Raw genomic sequence first — 18,782 nt, forward strand, 5'->3', positions numbered from 1 at the left:
CCTCCAGTGGTTTCACTTCCCCGGCGAGGGACGTAGGATGCTGAGGGAGCTTCCTGCACTGTGTCTTTGGCCTCCTCCTCCAGCAGATTGTCATCTGCATGTCCCTAATTCAGTACACCAGCTCCGGGCTCCCTACACAGTCTGCTCGGAATCAACTGATATTTATTGTAGGGCCTGTTCACCCTTCATCCTCTCAACAGCGCTCAAATTCTGACCAGAGCATGGGGTGGGGGTGGGGGGTGGGGGGAAGATTTGGAATTTTTGCTTAAATCCCTAAGTTGAGATTCCACATACTAAAATACTAAATTCCGTCCTGGTCCAAATACTAGGAAATGTTGAGATTATTTGGATAACCTGATGGCCCCTGTTCTCGCAGATCAGAGGTGAGGTGACACCTGCGCTGTTGAGACAGCTCCCTGACCGTGAGCAATGCCTCCATTCAGTGTCAGGATTCGCTTGGCTTTGTTAGCAAGTATCAGCAAGAATCTGGGTTCCTGGGCTAAACACATTTAGCACCTACATTTAAGACAGGCATTTAACAAGGTGATTTTTGTATAATATAATTTTTAATGTCTATTGTACAGCTGTCAACAGCATCGTCAAGTGTGCGGGCCTGGAGTGGCATTTTCTGGATGGTTCTCAGCACCCCTGGGGGGTGGAGAGCTCCGGGACCCTCATCCGAGGGCTTGACTCCCTCAGTGTTGCCCACATGGATCATCCCTTGGTCTCCACACTCAGAAGTCTAATTACCTGAGACCAAAGTCTGACAGGATATTCAAACATCTTTGATCTGGTCTGGGAGAGTTCGAGCCCCAGCACATAGCCCAGGCAGCACCAGAAGTCTTACTATCTCCACACTGAAGACTCAGGACAGCAATGAAATCATTCCCTCCTTCCCCTTAAAGCTTCTTTTCTCTCTTTTTTTCCGGAGGGAAGTGAAAACTTCTTTCGCAGTTACTAGCATGGGAAGAAGAGAAGTTGCAAAGAATCTTCTAACACAGAGGTGTTCAGGAAGTACCCTTCGCAGGATGGATATTTGGGGGAAGAAGCAGGACAGAGCTCGCAGAGGACTCCACCCTCCACTGTGGACGGCTCGTGTTGTCCAGGGGCTGTCACAGCACCTTTTGGGCGTCCCTGGGCCCACTGGAGGTGAGGCCCAGTCTCCAAACGGGGGACTCTCATCTCATTGTTGCTCCTTTGCCGCAGACCCAGCGCTTCCACGGACAAGCCCAAGGAGGTCAGCCGGCACGTTATCTGGAACCCCTCAGCAGCCCCACTCCCTCAGCCCGTGGCTCACTCCTGGCTAAGTGCTGAGGGCTTGTGAAGGTTCACAAAAGCTGTGTTTTTGCAGGGGGATATCATCCCCTCTCTTAAATTCTCTTGCCTCATGATTGAAAATTCCTCTTTGGAGCCCTCAGTGCTTTGGAGAGACCATTACTCTTAAAAAAACATAACTGTCCCTCACTGTCTCTAATTATGTGAAGTGGCTGACCTCTCAGTCTTTGCATTTGAAAAACTGACAGTATGTCCAGTACATTTGTGAATTCCTGGGCTTATGCACCAAGTGACACTTGGATATAGAATGAAGCAACTTGGAGCTCACCAGAACAGCCGGCTTGTGAAAGGAGAGCAGCCCTCAGCTGTGGCCAGTGGCCTCCGGGGGAACCGAATTCCTGTGACTGCAGAGTCTCCCACTGAGAGGCCCTCCGTGAGCCCACCATGAAGGTGCGTCCCGGGCGGTGGGGCTGAGCAGGACTCTTGCACTCACAGGTTGAGACATTGATTCAACAGAAGTGTTTAGGGGCCCTGAATAGTAAATCCCAGCATCCAGAAGAGCCTCTGTGAGACGGCGGCCCTCTTCGGGAGATTCTGATGGGATCCGGGGGGTATCCAAAGTTCCTGGAGTCCACTACTTTTCAGTGTTTGGAGGGGAGGGGGCCGCAGGGCCATCAGCCTGCTGCCGGGGCCTGGCCTGCGTCCTCGCCCTCGGCTTCCACCTGGTTACCCTTGCCCAGCTTCTTCACACTCTCCAGAACGGCCTTCCAGGTCTCCGGCACGCTCTTCTCCAGAAGCCAGCCCTCACTCTCGCACTCGGGGTCTTCGGGGTTGGCCATGCCTTCCAGCGCCGTGTGCAGGTAGCGTAGCCCAACAGTGATGGTCACCTGGTGTGGGGAGAGGAGACTTAACAGGAGCAGGGAAGTAGCTGGAGCAGGTGTTACCCAGAAACCACGGAGACACTTCAGACAAGGCTCTGTCGGGTCTGAGTTGACGAGGGCCTGCCTGCCCCAGCCATGCCTGAGTGCTCGAAACACCTCCCGCTGCCCCCGCCTCACCTCTGACCCTGTTCTCCTCCCTTTCCAGTCACTCCAGGGTTCTTAGGATCCTGCCCACCCCAGCCTTTCTCCTTCCCAGTTTTACCATGTGCTGTTTTCTCTACCTAGCATATTAGGGGTGCCCCTCCCCTTACGTCTCCCCTGTCCTGGGGGGCGTTAATCCTGGGCTCCTTCTCCATGCCCACCTCCACCTCATTCCTAGCACATTGCTTGGTACATACTTGGTGCTCAGCAACTATTTGCTGGACAGAATAAAAAGTCATCTTTTTTTCCTGCAAACAAGGTAATAGATGGTTTCCCTGTATTTCTGTTATTCTGATTAGTATGGGGGTGAGTGGGTGATTGGTTTGGATTTATTCACTGGCAGTCACTGCTACAGACTCTGGTGCCAGAATGCCTGGATTTAAGCCTCAGCCCTGGCACCTAGCCAGCTGTGTGTCCAGGAAGCCTCAGTTTGCTTGTCTGGTTTGCAGATTTTCAGATGAAGTACCACCTGTTCCATGGGCGTGCTGTGACACTTCGCTGTGTGTGGAGTGTGGCAGCTGTAGTTGGTTATTAGGCAGCGTGGTAAGTATTCTTTCTGCTCTGCTCACCCTGTATTTTGTTGGCCACTTGCTTCTACACAAATTCCTGCTTTGCTTGCACTCTTCCTTTGATAGTATAGCAAAGTCTGTGAGAGGCCTAGGCCCACTAACAGAGAACATCCACTCCCTGAGGGCACGAGTGCCCTTGATGCGTCTGGTTCACCCGCTGTCACAGCCCTAGAAGGGCACCGCATGGTGATAGGGCCTCAGTAGACATCTGAGAATGAATGCCCTGGGAGTATTTTACAATTATGGTAGTGCGTGATAATAGTAGCTAGTAGTTTTAGGGGTTTATTATAATTATTGTTGACTGAAAGTTTAATAAGATATTTTTACAGTGAAAAAAATCCTTCCTCCAGGAAGTCCTCCTGGTACCCACGTGCCCATTCTGATTCTTTCCTTCTTTCCTCAAGAAGGCCTCCTGCCACACTGTGAATTTTGCACTAGTATTATTATTGAGGCGTCATATCCTCACTGGATTGTGAAACCCAGGAGGGCAAGGCTGAGGGCAGAATCTTATCAGCTCAGCCACCCTTGTGCCCATCGCAGAGTCTGCCCACTAAAAGCCTCAAGCCAAAGTCAGGGGCATGCAAACTCCCTGTTCCCAGCGAACTTCCTCTTCTTAAGCAGTTGCTAGATTTCTGGAAAAGTGGGTAAGCAGAGAGGCAGCCAGTGGAAGTCCATTTCCCCACTGACTTCAGTTATCCTTTCTTCTTTTCATGGGTTTTCAAGGATGCGATCTTCTAGCCTTCTATCCTCATTCTACCTTCTAACCTTTTCTTCTCATTGTACCCACTCATTCCTAAGACTCATTCCTGAGACTCTGCCTCAAGGAGCCAGGGACCAGTAAATCTCCATGAATATGCTTGCGTTTCCCTCAGTGTGAGAAGGCCTCCCTCCCCTTCTCGTCCCCCCTCAACAGGCAGTTCAACCCCTCTGGTGTGACATGGTGAGTTAGAAGTGGTGTGTCTCAGATGAGAACACAGCTACCTGTGAATTTCCATAGCACTAAAGATAGACTTACTTAAGGGAAACTTTCAGTGAATCTCTGATGGGCAGTTTCCTCACCTAATATTCCTGGCTTTGTGAATTTAGCTTTTGTAGGCTGGGCTTCCCGCTGTCAGCTCAAAGCAGGAGCCCATGAGTCACCCTCTGTGCTACCTCAGTTTACCCCTTCTTGACATGGGCTCTTCTTCAGCACCCAGGACAGCGCCCAGCACTCAGGTGTTTGAGAATTATTTCTTCAACAAATGAATGAATGAGGGCTTGCTACATCCCAAGCCCTACAGCTACAGAGAGGAATTAAACCAAATAGGTGATGGAAAATGATAATCAGATAATCAGAATACCCGGTAAACTGCTACCAGAATTTCAAAGAGAAGCACAAATCAATGTGCCTGTAACTCCTGTTGCCTCCCAGTAGCCCCAGAGCTAAGTGCTGTCAGTCCCCTAAAACAGAGAGGTTAAATAAGTTTCTGAGACCTCAGGTGCAAAATGTGGAGACACAGGATGAACCTCAAAAACATCCAAAGTGAAAGAAATCAGACATGAAAGGTCATATATTACAAGATTCCATTTATATGAAATGTCCAGAATTGATAAAGCCACAAGGACAGAACAAAAATGGGTGGCTGCCAGGGGCTTAGCGGCAGGGCTGGAGGGGTGTGACTGCATAATGAATGTGAGGTTTTTTTGAGGGGGTGGTGAGGTATTCTGGAACAAGATAAAGGTGGTAGTCGCACAACACTGTGAATGTACCAAATGCCTCCGAATTGTTCACTTTAAAATGATTGATTTTTTGTAATATGCATTTCAACTCTTCTTTAAGTGGTAGGACAGAAACAAAAAGTGGAGTGCCAGTGTCCAAGCCTGGGCCTGCCTGCATGCCAGCAGAGGGCTGGTTCCTAGGAGGGAGTCCCGGGCCCAGCTCCACCCCATGAATCCCAGTGGGGCAGGTGAGTCCCTCTTGTCTTGCCCCCTCGTTGACCAGGGCCTACCTCAAAGAGCCAGACGAGGAGCGTCACAGCACCTATGGTATTCATGAGGTTGCTGTAATAGCTCAGCAGGGCGGCCCTGCAGCCACGCAGCCACAGATTGAGCTCTTCCGTCTGGTGGTCGTAGCTGTAGTGTGCAGAGTTGTTGGTGAGCTGGTACTGGATGCAGGGACGTGGTGAGTTGGGGTTGCAGCAGCTGAAGGGGACGCCATCCACCAGGTACCGCCCATCCACGTTGCTCTTGATGCGACTGCAGAAGAAACAGATAGTTGGCTTGAGACCGGCCTCCTGGACTTCCCAGCAGGGGCCAGTTTCTCTCATCCCTCATCTCTGAAAATCTGGGATATTCATTCCCTCATTCTTCTCAAGAACTAATTTGCTCTTCATCAGCTACATGCCAGCCACTATTCCAACTGCTGAAGATGGAAGAGTGGCCCAGAAAGCCAAGGCCCCAGCTTCCTGGAGCTTAAATTTAGAGGGTTGAGACAGATGATAAGCCAAGAAGCAAGTAAATAAGGAACATCTGTATTCTAGCCCTTGTATAGCAAAGGAGATTCCACAAAATCTTACAAGACATTTCAAGGACTCTGTGGACGTGCTGATCCTGAAATGCCCTCGAAGCCTCCGAGCAACCTTTGGTAAAACTGAGATCGAGAGTGCTGTTCACTGTACTGATCTGCCAGAGGGTAGCCTATTAGTGGCTCAGTGTTTCTTCAAGATCCTGGGATAACTAGCAGTGTAGATAGGAAGGAAGTCACAGGACGGGGCATTTAGACAAGAGTGAATCACGTACATTAGGAATGTGTTCATTCTTGTATTGCCCGTTGTTTTAACCCAACTGAACACAAGATCAACACGAGCACTGTACTCCTGGAAGCTATTATGTGTGTTAGAACGTGGATGTTGCACTGTAGACAACATTTGACCCCAGTCTATGGAGCACCACATCAGTTTTTATAAAGTCCAAGATAAAGATTTATGCAAAAAAAATCACCCAACAACTCTATGTGCTGCCAGGGCCTGGCATGCAGTGATTTCTTGGAGCTGTGCCAGGCTGGTAGGATGAGAGCCGCAGGAAAGGTGGTAAGTGTGAGACAAGGCTCTGCCTGGCATTTGTGACCATCAGCATTAGCCCCCAGCCCCTTCTCTAACCTCATCTCCTCCTTACAGCTCTGGAGACCAACCAGCACCCCCTCTGGCCAGATCAGTTCTGTCTAGCAGATGTTTCCCGAAGGCCTGCTCCGGCCCTGGGCCTTTGCAGCAGGGGCAAGGAATGAGTCTTTGCCCGTGGCTTGCTCTCCATCCACAATGAGCCCTGCCCCACCCTTCCCTGCTGGGTGGAAGAGCTTTATTCACCTGAAGGATGCAGTTTGCCCAACTTTCACATTTCTCTATTTATTTATGTTTGGTTGGTGGGCTGCCGTCTATGGGGTCGCACAGAGTCAGACACGACTCAAGTGACTTAGCAGCAGCAGAGCACACCATGCATTTATGTGGATTCAAAATTTAAAAGGGGCAGGGACTTCCCTGGTGGTCCAGTGATTAAAACTCTGCACTTTCACTGCAGAGGGCGCAGGTTCAATCCCTAGTTAGGGAACTGTGATTCTACAAGCCTCATGGTGCAGCCAAAAATTAAAAAAAAAAAAAAGTTTATGTAGCTGTGCACTTAAGATTTGCACACTTGATTATGTGCACGTTGTCTTGAATAAAAACTGTGTTTTTTAAAGTTTATTTTTTAATTGCAAGGCATTATTACATCATAACAGCAGACTTTTACAGCATAAGAACAGGGAGCATGTAGTTGGTCGTAATAGAAGTTATTTCCAATGCTTATTGAAATGGTAATTAATTATACTCTTAAAAAGAGGTTCAAGGACTTCTCTGGTGGTTCAGTGGTTCAGAATGTACTCCTAATGCAGTGGGCCTGGATTCAATCCCTGATCAAGGAACTAGCTCCCACCTGCCACAACAGAGACTGAAGATCCCAAGTACCACAGCTAAGACCTGGCACAGCCAGATAAATAAATATTTTTTTAAAAAGTAAAAGATGTTCAGGGACTTCCCTGGAGGTCCACTGGTTAAGACTGCACTCTTCCCCTGCAGGGGGCATGGTTTGATCTCTGGTCAGGGAACTAAGTTTCCGCATGCCACTCAGCCAGAAAAAAAAAAACGTGTTAATGTTTAGCTTCTAGTAATATCTCCTTGATTGAAAAAATTCTCCCACTCTCCTGTCTCTTGGCCTCCAAGTGCCCTCACCGTGGCCAGCTCTGTCTGTCCTACACAGGCCTCACACATGGACAAGCAAATTCAGATTTTGCAAAAATTCTTCCTGTTTGTTTTGTTTTTACCCAATGGTCACATTATATTGACACTGCCTTAAACCATTATTTTTTCCCTTAACGATACCTTAGAGATCTTTTATATCTGTCAGTGGGGAGTGTTCTCCAGGTTTTAATGAGGTGCATGGTATCCCCAGTGTGCAGATAGCCCATGGGGTACTATCAAGTTCCCTACTGATGGACATCGGGGATTCTCCCAGTTTCGTGTTGATACAAGCATGTACGGGGTCAGTTCACATACTGGGACCATATCTACAGCATCAGTTGCTAGGAGAGAAGTCTCTGCATCAGGGCCCATCTGTGGTTGCACCCAAGCTCTGCCATCTGTCTCCTCTGGGGGATTGTACAGTGACATCTCCACTGGCCGCACCCACACAAGTCCTGTTTTTGATCTTTGCCAAAACCTGATAGATGGAAAATAATATCTCCAAAGTTGTTCTAAATTTTTTTTTCTCATTATAAGTGTAATTGGGAATCTTTTGATATGTTTTAAGATCCATTTGTGGTTTGTCTTCGGTGAACTGTCTGCTGATCGGTATGGTTAAGACCATGCCATACTACACGGTGTGGCCTCCTTGGTTCCAGAACAATCCGTGCCTGGGTCATGGCGACCATATTTCCACCTGCCCTGCAGTCCCTGGCCTCTGCTTCATGGACAGGACCCACAGCACACCTGGCCCTGGATGCACAGGTGGTCTAGGACTAGGACCGTGATGAGAGCAGAACAGCCTTAGTTTACTCCAGATCCATCCCTCTGGACCACCTTACCCTTGTGGGTCTCAGCTTATTTATCTGTAAAATGAACTGGACATGAGGATTGTGTGAAGGGAATGTAAAAAGGCTTAGAAGAGTGCCTGGTACATATTAACTGTGCAGCAAATGTGGACTCCTGGGCCGGGGCTGGGCTGGGTGACTGAACAAGAGCTTTTGCAGGAAACCTGTGTGTCCTCAGGAGCAGCTGTGAGGGTGGAATAGACCACTGTATTCTGCTGGGGAGCAGCCACGCGTGAGCGGGTGGTGTGGGCCCTGCCGGCTGTGGAGAAGAGGGGAGCCCCTGCTGTGACCCAGCCCTCAAGGGCAGAGCTCCCTGCTGGCCCTTGGCTGGGGCTGGGCGGCATCTGTCCAAGGACAGGAGGGGTCGCTGCTGAAGCTCACCTACCCTGAGTGCCTGGGAGCAGCCATCTGAACAGGCCTGTGTGGCACGAGGCTCCACTGGCCAGGGTGGAACTGGAGCAGCAACCTTCACCTTGGGGCTCCCAGCCCCATCCTGAGAGGCCAGCTGCCCCCACAGCCCTGGTCCCCAAACACAGATGCTGTTCGTCCCTGTTTCTGACCTGCAGTCACCCCTGGAACCTACTCCTACCTAGGCCAGGCCCAGCATCCCCATGGAGGGCAATGGGTTACAGCGCAGAGGGCTGGCCTTTGAGTCCCAAATCTGCACATGTGAGCTGTGGACTGTGTGAGGTGGGACGATCAGAGACTGTGGGGAGGGTGAGATGAGGCAGTCAGTGGATGCCCAGGACACAGGCTCTGAGAGAATGCTGGATCCTCCCCACTCTTGGCCATCTGGGGAGACCCTGCAGCCCACTGGACTGTTCTACCAAGGAGGAAATGGGGCCCAGAGCAGGGCAAGCCCTCACCCAAGTTACACAAGAAGTGGAAGACCAGCCCACAGCAGTTTCCCAACTCTCCCCTCAGAGTTTCCTCAGAGTCTCCAGGGCCTTCCTGCCTGTTGGCTCTTTCTAGCTAGAGGAGTGTAAGTCGCTCATTCGTGTCCAACTCTTTGTGACCCCATGGACGATACAGTCCATGGAATTCTCCAGGTCAGAATACTGGAGTAGCCAATCCCTTCTCCAGGAGATCTTCCCGACCCAGGAATCGAACTGGGGTCTCCTGCATTGCAGGTGGATTTTTTACCAGTTGAGCTACCAGGGAAGCCCTTTTCTAGCTAAACTTCCCTAGAAAGGTGTGTGTTCTCGCCACTGTTCCCTGTCCCAGGAGCCCTTCCTTGCCTACCATCATTTCTCCTGTGCACTCCCCATGTTTCCCTCAACTGGGGTAAGGCCTACAGACCTGCCTCATCCTCCCTGAGGCATACTGGGGCCTAAGGGAGGGCAGCCCTGGCTTGATTGACACTGGGCTTCCCCCAGCCTAGGACCTCTTGGGGTCCCATATCTCTGCAACTAACCCTCCCCCTCCCTCAGGAGTACTGTCTTGTTTATTTAGCACTCGCCCCAGTTCCAACCACAGATTAAGGCTCCACTCACTCACCCTCTTAAGACAAAGTCAGGCAGAGGAGAGCTCCTTAGTTGGTGAGCTGGCTATTTATATCAGAGTATTTCCCAAGCTACAAATCTCTGCTCAGGGCTCACCAAGGGTTGTAGGGGTCTTGATTAAGGTAAGGCTTTGTTCTAGCTCACTCTCTCACAGCCAAGATACAATTTAGGAAAATCATCACATTGGAATTTTCCTGGAAAAAACTATAATTTAGTAGGTGAATTAATAAATCAATAAGGAACACCATATGAAAACAAGCATAGGAGGGAGAGGAGGGATCCAGGAGTGTGAACTGATAATGAGTGAATTCCCAGCCCGTGTGCCAGCTGAGTGACACCTGTGGGACAACTTGGAAAATCGCTTGACCTCTGAGAGCCTCATTTTTCTCACCTGAGAGATGACACATAGGAAGCTGGTATACAGCAAGTACAGTATTAGTATTTCTCTGAAGGGCAGGGGGAAAGGAGGGGACCCAGCCTTTCCCAAAGAAGCCCCACTCTGAGAGGAGACACTGCACTGCTTTCAGGGAGAACTGGCCTGATAAGAGAGCTAGACCTGCACCAGAGAGTCCAGTCTCAGCGGGAGAAACAGGGAGCCCCGGTCTGAGGGGAGACACGGCCCCGCCTCAGGGAGCCCTGGTCTGAGGGGACACAGCCCCGCCTCAGGGAGCCCTGGTCTGAGGAAGACACGGCCCCACCCTTAGGGATCTCCACTCTGAGAGGGGACACAGCCCTGCCTTAGGGAGCTCCAGTCTGAGGGGAGACAAAGGCCTGCCTCAGGGAGCCCCAGTCTGAGGGGACACAGCCCAGCCTCAGGGAGCCCCAGTCTGAGGGGAGACACAGCCCTGCCTCGGGGAGCCCCAGTTTGAGGGCCTCAGGGAGTCCTGGTCTGAGGGAGACACGGCCCCACCCTTAGGGAGCTCCAGTCTGAGGGGAGACACAGCCCTGCCTCAGGGATCTCCTAGCCAAGGTCGAGAATTTTTGAGATATCTCTTAATTGTTTAGGAAGAGTTTACTGTCCTGTGGGTTCCGTGGAAAGGACAGTAAAGTGCAAGAGCTCAGTGCCAGCTTCTCCCTCAGACTGAGGGCCCCAGGCCAGGCCTTCCTGGCTTACAGTCCCCTCAGGCTGACGGTGCAAAGGCCTCTGAGCCTCTTCATGCTCTGCCTCTCATCCCAAGACCCTGAAGCTCAGCTGGTCATGAAAACAGGAAGAAACCTTAAAGGAATGAGTGTAGGGACTTCTCTGGTGGTTCAATGGTTAAGACTCCATGCTTCCACTGCAGAGGGCACAGTTCCATCCCTGGTTGGGGAATTAAGGACCCACATGCCAGTGGTGTGAACGAAAATAAATCATTATTATAAACTGTCTGAAGACATCATCTCTCACCTGGTACCATTGCAGCACCCTACTAGGTGTTCTTGCCAAAACTGAACCTGAATCTAGCCACACCTTAGCCCCACTACTGGTTTACACAGGAACAAAGGAGACAGAACACGTTAGATGACGACAGCTCTTGGCTGCAACGACCCAAGCCCAGAATGTGAGGAATTCTGCAGGACAAGTGGCTGGCTTCCTCCAAGACGCACATGGCATGAGAAAGGTAACGTTAAGAGTAAGAAAGGTTGTTAGGTCTCCTAACAACCAAATGCAAGGTGTGATTTAGATCCTGATCTGAACAAACCAACTGTAAAAGACATCTTGAGACAATCAGAGAATACTAAACACAGACAGGGTATTAGATGATAGTAGTGTTAGTGGACATGATTACTATCGTGCATCTGCTAAACAAAAACAAAAAGGCCAAAAAACACAGATCCTCTTTATCTCTTGTCTATGGCCATACCACCCTGGGCGCGCCCGATCTCGTCTGATCTCGGAAGCTAAGCAAGGTCGGGCCTGGTTAGTACTTGGATGTGTGCTTTGGGGGAGTGAGGGCAGTAGTGATGGAATGAGAAAGGGAGAATGTTTACATTTATCAAAATACGGTGATAGGTACATGGGGATTTCTTATAATCTCTCTACTTCTGTGAATGCTTGAAATTTTTTACATTAAAAGTTGAAATGCAAAAATAATAATAAAAGCAGTTCTGGTTAAGAATTCTAAATCTATATCCCAATTCCTTGCTCTGAAAACTCAAGAGTCTCTGAGGGAGGCGGTATTCCTGGACTCCTCTGAGGACTTCCCCAGTTATAACAGCCCCCTGCCCTGCCTGTGTGCCAGCTGAGTGACACCTGTGGAACCCTGGCAAATCGCTTGACCTCTGAGAGCCTCAGTTTTCTCACCTGAGAGATGACAATAAAGTCTCTGACGGGGTGGTGGAGATTAATTGGGTTAATACACATAGAGAGCCCAATATACAGCAAGTGTAGTATAGCTGGGAAGGGAGAGAGAAAGTAATCACAGGAGAAGTGAGCACAGTCCTGTCCCGGGTGCCACAGCCCACAGGGAGTCTCGAGAGCGGGGTCCTGGCTTCTGGGGGGCCTCGTGATGATCTGAGATCCAGGCATGGAAGGATAGCAATCCCACCACGATCCACAGGTGTTTGTTGAGCCTGTATTACACCTTCCCCTGTGCCTCTAGAGAAGGAAGGAAAGAACAAGACAGAGACAGGAGGAGGGACGACCTGAGGCAAACCGGCCCCCTCCAGAGGTTTCAGTCATCGGGGAACAGCGGAGTGGAAAGAGCAGAATCAGGAGCTGGCCCTCTCCTCAGCGGGACAGCGTCCCAGCAGAAGAAGGAACAAGCGCTGACACTGCTGCGACACGGGTGAAATCTTATAACAGTGGGCTGACCGAAGAGCCAGACCCCAAAGGACAAATCCCACATGAGTCCATTGAAAATGAAGTGGCCAGAACAGGGGAGCCTATAGAGACAGAAAGCGGAGTAGCGGCTACTTGGACTTGGGGGCGGGGGAGGTCGGAGTGAGCACTGAAGGGTGCAGCGTTTCTCTGCGAGATGCTGAACACGTTCTAAAATCAGCCTCAGTCCTGGTTGCACAGCTCTGTGAATACTAAAAACCATTGAACGGCTCACTTTAGATGGGTGAGTTGTGTGGTGTGTGGAGTATACTGTCCATAAAGCTGGTTTGTTTGTTTTCCAAAAATCTGTCTCCCCCACCCCCAGTTCCAGCCTGCTACTTCCTGCTGTGAGATTTTAGGAACATCCCTTAACCCCTCTGAGGCTCAAACTTCTACGAAATAGAGATAACAACTAAAAATAATACAAACTCCCCAGGAAAGGCTTTGTGCCCACCAAATAAGGATGCTTTTCCTCCCAAAAGCCCCAGCAACACAGCAACAGGGCAGGCTGGGGTGAGGGGGCGGGGGTGGGTCAAAGGCTTGTAAACTCTTGTAAAACATCTTGCATTATTCCACTTGATCTCCATGATCAGGAGCCTTCAGGAACCAGCCGTTGACCTTAAAGATTCCTGTGAGAAATCTCCCAAAACCAACCATCTGTCCATGCTTGGCTGAGCCCACAAGTGCCAGGCTCAGTTAGGGATGTTCAGTTTCTCTTAATGTTGTGACCATATGTGTGTGTGTGTGCAGCAGAGAAAATTTTTTCCAAGTCAGTGGAGTTAGGACAGTTTCACACCAATAAGTTGGTATGGGGCACTGAGGTGATTTTGATCAAGTGTAATGCTGGCCTAACAAGTTGGATATGCCGACCACTGGGAGTGAAGCGGCCTGGAATGTTGCTCTACCCTGGAACAGAAGGGGATTTGGGGATTACAGAGAGATCCTGTAAGTCTTGTCAAGGACTGACCCTGCAGAAGACGTTCAAGGAAAATGACAGAGAGGATGAGAAACCCCTTACTGCCCATCACAAAAGCTGGTTCTACCATCAACTCCCACTCTCCCCAGCCCCCAGAACTCTGCTTGTCCCCCTGGCTTCACACCTTCTGGGGTGGCATATATAAATCATGGCACTTCGTGCTGTCCCTGCAGACCTGTCCCCTAGGAAGGGCAGAGTGGTTTACAAGCCTCCTTGACAAGGGATTTATAGAAGTAATCCCCTCCCACAGAGAAAATACAGTCCCCAGCAGTGACCTTCATTCTGACTTCCCTTCCCTCTGGGGCTCACCAGCATTGTCTGGGCTTCACCCACGTCCTGCAGCCAGTGTGCCCGTGTCCCGGGTGCATGTCCCCCTGACTCACCAGCCTCACTCAGAGGATAAACCACCTGGGGGAGCAACTGAACCCCTAGCCTCAGCCAGGGGATAGAGAGAGCCGGACAGAAAGAAGAGGTGGGGGAGAGCTGCCAGCTTAGGGCTGGCCAACCTTTCCCCGGAAAATGACTCAAGGCTCGAATGATGGGTCTCTGGGAAGAGGGGTATGCCAGGGTCAGTACAAAGAGTGAGAGTCTCCTCTGGAACATTCCCTTACATCCCCCTCAGGATGTTACTTTTACACAAGCCAAGAACATTTTAGAAACACTTTATCAAGTTGCACTATTATTACTTAAGTAGTAAACACCAGCAGGCATTTATTGAGCACCCATTGTATGCCAGGGTCTAGACAGGGCTAGGAGATAAACACCAAGGTTGTGTATTTTGGTGCCTTCATTTAAAAGATGGGCAAACAGGAGTTCCTAGTGGTCCAGTGGTTAAGAACCCTCCTGCCAATGCAGGGGACACAGGTTCAATCCCTAGTCCGGGAAGATTCCATATGCCGAGGGGCCACCAAGCCCATGCGCCACAACTACTGAAGCCCGTGCACTCCAGAGCCTGTGCTCCACACAGAAGCCACACAGTGAGAAGCCTGCACACCTCAACTAGAGAGCAGACAGTAGACCCCTCTTGCTGCAACTAGAGAAAGTCCATGCCCAGCAAAGAAGACCCAGCACAGCAATAAGTAACTTTAAAAAGAGAGAGATGGTCAAGGAGGGGGCCCAAGGTGTCAAAGGCCTTGTCCAAGGTCCCCATCTAATGAACAGTAGAGACAAAGCTCCAGCTTAGACCCCCTGACTGCCCCCATCCTCTGCTCTTTCCACCATATCCAGGGACAAACACCTTGAAAATGGATGCTCAGGGTTGAAAAGTTGGAAAACAAGGGAACAGCCCAGAAATGTATGCTTGTAGGACTGAATCCATTCACTTTGAGTGAATGAGGCAAGCAGCCAGATACCAGCTCAGTATATGTGACCCATCCCTCCTGTATGAAGCAGACAGTCCTGGCTGGGTCTCCCCTGGCCACCAGCATTCAAGTTGCTTCTATAACTTGACGCTATCTTCCCATCTTAGCCAAACATTAAGTTGAACTGTATAATGCTGCTAATTTTATAGGTAAAAAATGATAGACAATTCTGTATGTCCAATCAAGTTCACCCTCACACACACACCAGTAATAAGTTGTATATGCAGAGTGCCCAATGGAAAGGAAAAGGCACTGAACAGGGGGGAGTCAGAGGCTGGGGTCTCTGTGTCCCCATCACTCTGACCCCAGGACTGGAGGCCACTCACTCTTTGACTTCTTTGGAGGAAAAATCCAGATAGCGGTTGCTGATCCACTGAATCTCAAACCAGTCCCGAAAGCCGTTGTTGCCGCAGCACTTGAACTCAATCTGCAGCATGTCAATGGTCTTCTTCATGAAACACCGGCCCGGGGTGTCTGTGTCCCGGTAGAATTTCATGCCGTTCTTGAGCCCGTGGGCCAGCGTGCTCTCCAGCGAGCCCCGCAGGAGGAAGCAGCAGAGGGCCACCAGGAAGAGGGCCACGTTGAAGAGGACACACACGGCCAGGTACGGCTTCAGCCAGGGCTTCCACTTGGCGTACTTGGCAGGGTCCAGGGCGTCGTAACAGATCTTGCCAGCCAGAGAATTGAAGACACAGGACAGCACCCCCACCCCGATCAAGGAATTGGGCACAAAATGGCTCTCAGAATTGTTCATCACATCGCTTCTCTTCCGGAGTTCAATCTTCAGGAATAGCCCTAAGCCAAAGATGATGATACCAGCCAACACGGAGAACCAGTTCATGAGCCAGAGCCCTTGGGCCAACTTGACCCGCTTCTTCTGGTCAAATTTGACTTTCAGCAGCGCCATACTTGCAGGGTGCAGTCCGGGTAGCCTCCCACAGCACAGATCTCACTCCTGACCTCAGTAAGCCCGGAGGCCGAAGACTCAGGGCCTTGGGAAAGGTGCAGATGGTCCAAGCTGCAGGGAGCTGCCCTGGGGGCTGCCCATGTTGTGCCCCCTAGCCCGGGACCCCTGTTAACCCACGAGTGGGAGCAGGGACCTCAGAATCGCAGCTCATGAAGGGTCCAGTCCTCCCCGTCGTCGCTGTAGCTCCCTTCCCAACCGAAGAGGGACAGCCTGAAGGCTGCAGATTAAAAGTGGGATCCACAAGACATCTTGCTAATCTCTTTAGCCACCTTCATCCCATTAGATAAAGCCGTGCCAGTTTCAGAACATGCTCAAGAAGTGCCTCCATGGACACCCTGGAGCAGAGAGCTCTGGGTTCAGCTTGGAGCATCAGGAGCAAAAAAGACGAGACTGGCCAGAGGAATGGGCTTCATCTGCAAGTCTATCTCAGATCACATCATGTGTCTCCCCAGAAGCACATTTCCAGGCTAAACTCCTTCAAAATTTGAAACAGTCTAATGGGTGGCAAAGAGTTGGACAGGACTTAGTAACTAAACAACAACAAATGGGACAAAAGCGATCATCATCCAAGTTGAAAAACAAATGACAGATTGTGAGAAAACATTTGCAACATGTGAAAAAAAAAAAAAAGCTGCCGCAGTTCCACATCTTAAAAAATCAACAATCAACTGAAAAAACAGGCAAAGGAAATGAACAGGTGATTTATAACAAGTGAATCTGGAAGGTCCAAGGATCTGGAAAACATGTCAATCTAAGTAGAACAAATGGGCAATGCAATCAAAACAACAATAAAAGACCGTACTTGACCCATCAGATTGAACATCTGTCAAAATTCTGTCACCAGTGTAAACAAAGATAACAGAAATGAGATGTACATCCTTGATGAATCTGTAAATTTATTATTATTTTTAAGTAATAGGTTTTATTTCCTAGAGCAGTTTTAGGTTTACAAAAGAATGAACAGAAAATACAGAGTTTCTAAATACTCCTTTCCTCCAACCAGCTTCCCTATATTTAACATCTTACACTTGTGTGATAACATTTATTACAACTGATGAGTCCGTTTCGGTACGTTATTACCTAAAGTCCATAGTTTACATTAGGGTCAACTCTTTGTGTTGCACGGTTCTATGGGTTTTGCTAAATGCACAATGGCATGTTTCCACCATTATTTCACATTAGTGTTAGTTGCTCAGTTGTGTCAGACTCTGCGATCCCATGGACTATAGCCCGCCAGGCCCCTCCATCCATGGGATTCTTCAGGCAAGAATAGTGGAGTGGGTTGCCATTCCCTTCTCCAGGGGATATTCCGGACCAGGGATTGAACCCCAGTCTGCTGCATTGAGGGCAGAGTCTATACCATCTGAGCCATCAGGGAAATCCATCATATAATATTATATCATTCTTATGTCATATAGTATTGTACAGAATGCTCCCACTGCTCTAGATATCCTCTTCATTCTGCCTGCCCTCCCTGCCCAATCCCAGACAGCTACTGTCTCTACAGTTTTACCTTTTCCATGTCATATTGTTGGAATCATACAGAATGTAACTTTTTCAGACAGGTTTCTTTCCCTTCACAATATGCGCTTAATGTTCCTCCATCTTTTTGTGGCTTGATGTTGTTCATTCACTAAATTGTCTGACTCTTTGTGACCCCATGGACTGCAGCATGCCAGGCTTTTCTGTCCTTCACTGTCTCCCAGAGTCTGCTCAAATTCATGTCCATTGAGTTGGTGATGCTATCTAACCATCTCATCCTCTGCCGTCCCCTTCTCATTTGCCTTCAATCTTTCCCAGCATCAGAGTTTTTTTCCGGTGAGTCGGTTCTTCACATCAGGTGGCTAGAGTATTGAAGCTTCAGCTTCATCATCAGTCCTTCCAATGAATACTCAGGGGGTAATAGCTCATTTCTATTTATCACTGAATAATATTCCATTAATATGAATGTATCATGGCATGTTTATCAATTCATCTATTGAAGGGCAACTTGATTGTTTCCAATTTGGGGCAATTATAAATAGAGCTCCTACCAAAATTCTGGTCTGCAAGTTTTTGCTTGGACATAAGTTTTCAACTCATGTGGGTAAATATCTAGGAGTGCAATTGCTGGATCATATGGTGAGACTATGTTTAGCTTTGTAAAAACCTGCCAAATTATCTTCTGAAGTAGCTGTACTATTTTGCATCCCCACCAGCAATGAATGAGAGTTCCCATTGCTCCACACCTAGCTGCATTTGGTGTTGTTAGTGTTCTGGATTTTAGCCGTTTTGATAGGTGTGTTGTGGCATCTCGCTAGTTTTAATTTGCATTTCCCAATGGCATACGATGCAAAGCATCTTTTCATATGCTTACGTGTTATCTGTATATCTTCTTTGGTGAATGTCTGTCTAGCACTTTTGCCCACTTTTTAATTGGAATATTTACTTTAGACTGTAAGTTTCTGCAGCCATTTGAGAGAGTAATTTATCTATCTGTATTAAAATTTGAAGTGCACATTCCCAATGATAATGCAATTCGACTTCTCAAAACAGTCTATGCGTAAGTACAAGGAGTTTTAAGAACAAACCCATCTTGTCCTCAAATTCCTGTCCACTGAATCCTAAGGAAGTTTCCATGATTAGAATAAGAGGTGCATGAGCTCAAGGCAGTAAGAGGGTCGAATCTCCAACCTGGAATCTCCTTTGCTCCCTTCTGTGTTGATTCTACTCGATTCACCATCTACACACTCTTTAAGATCTCCTCTTTAAGTCACTAAGGAAAAATCAAAAGAGTATTTCTCTATGCATAAATGAGGTGTGAAAACAAAGCAATGGGACGTGATTTTTGTTATTTCCCTTCCAATGTAGTCACCGCAGCAAACAAAACACTTATTCCATTGCTGGACCCAAGTTTGAACTCCAGTTTGGGATTGATCTCTGAGACCAGGTTCTGAGCCTTATGGGGAAAATCAGCCTTGTTATTTTATTGTCAGACCACTTCTCATAGCTAAGATTCAGCTTCTGAATAGCTTTGGACCCTCAAAGGATTTCAACTCTTCATCATCAGAGACACTGAATAGAATGTGCTGCAAAGTTCTCCCTCCGCCTAAGAGAGGACATTCAGACAACCAGAAATATGACCATACTCATACCTCATATGTACAAAATCT

At 48.9% G+C, this 18,782-nt stretch overlaps 1 protein-coding gene across 1 annotated transcript; it reads right to left on the bottom strand.

Moving 5' to 3' along the window:
• Window positions 1–1,949: 1,949 nt before the first annotated feature.
• On the bottom strand, window positions 1,950–15,570 carry PRPH2 (peripherin 2). Its single transcript, XM_069563474.1, has 3 exons — window positions 14,990–15,570; window positions 4,915–5,161; window positions 1,950–2,162 (listed from the first exon to the last, which is right to left on the bottom strand). The coding sequence occupies exons 1-3, from the start codon at window positions 15,568–15,570 to the stop codon at window positions 1,950–1,952; spliced, it is 1,041 nt and encodes a 346-aa protein (XP_069419575.1).
• Between the last annotated feature and the right edge of the window lie 3,212 nt (window positions 15,571–18,782).

The sequence above is a fragment of the Ovis canadensis genome, chromosome 20 (genome assembly GCF_042477335.2).
Source record: "Ovis canadensis isolate MfBH-ARS-UI-01 breed Bighorn chromosome 20, ARS-UI_OviCan_v2, whole genome shotgun sequence".
NCBI classification, from domain to species: Eukaryota; Metazoa; Chordata; class Mammalia; order Artiodactyla; family Bovidae; genus Ovis; species Ovis canadensis.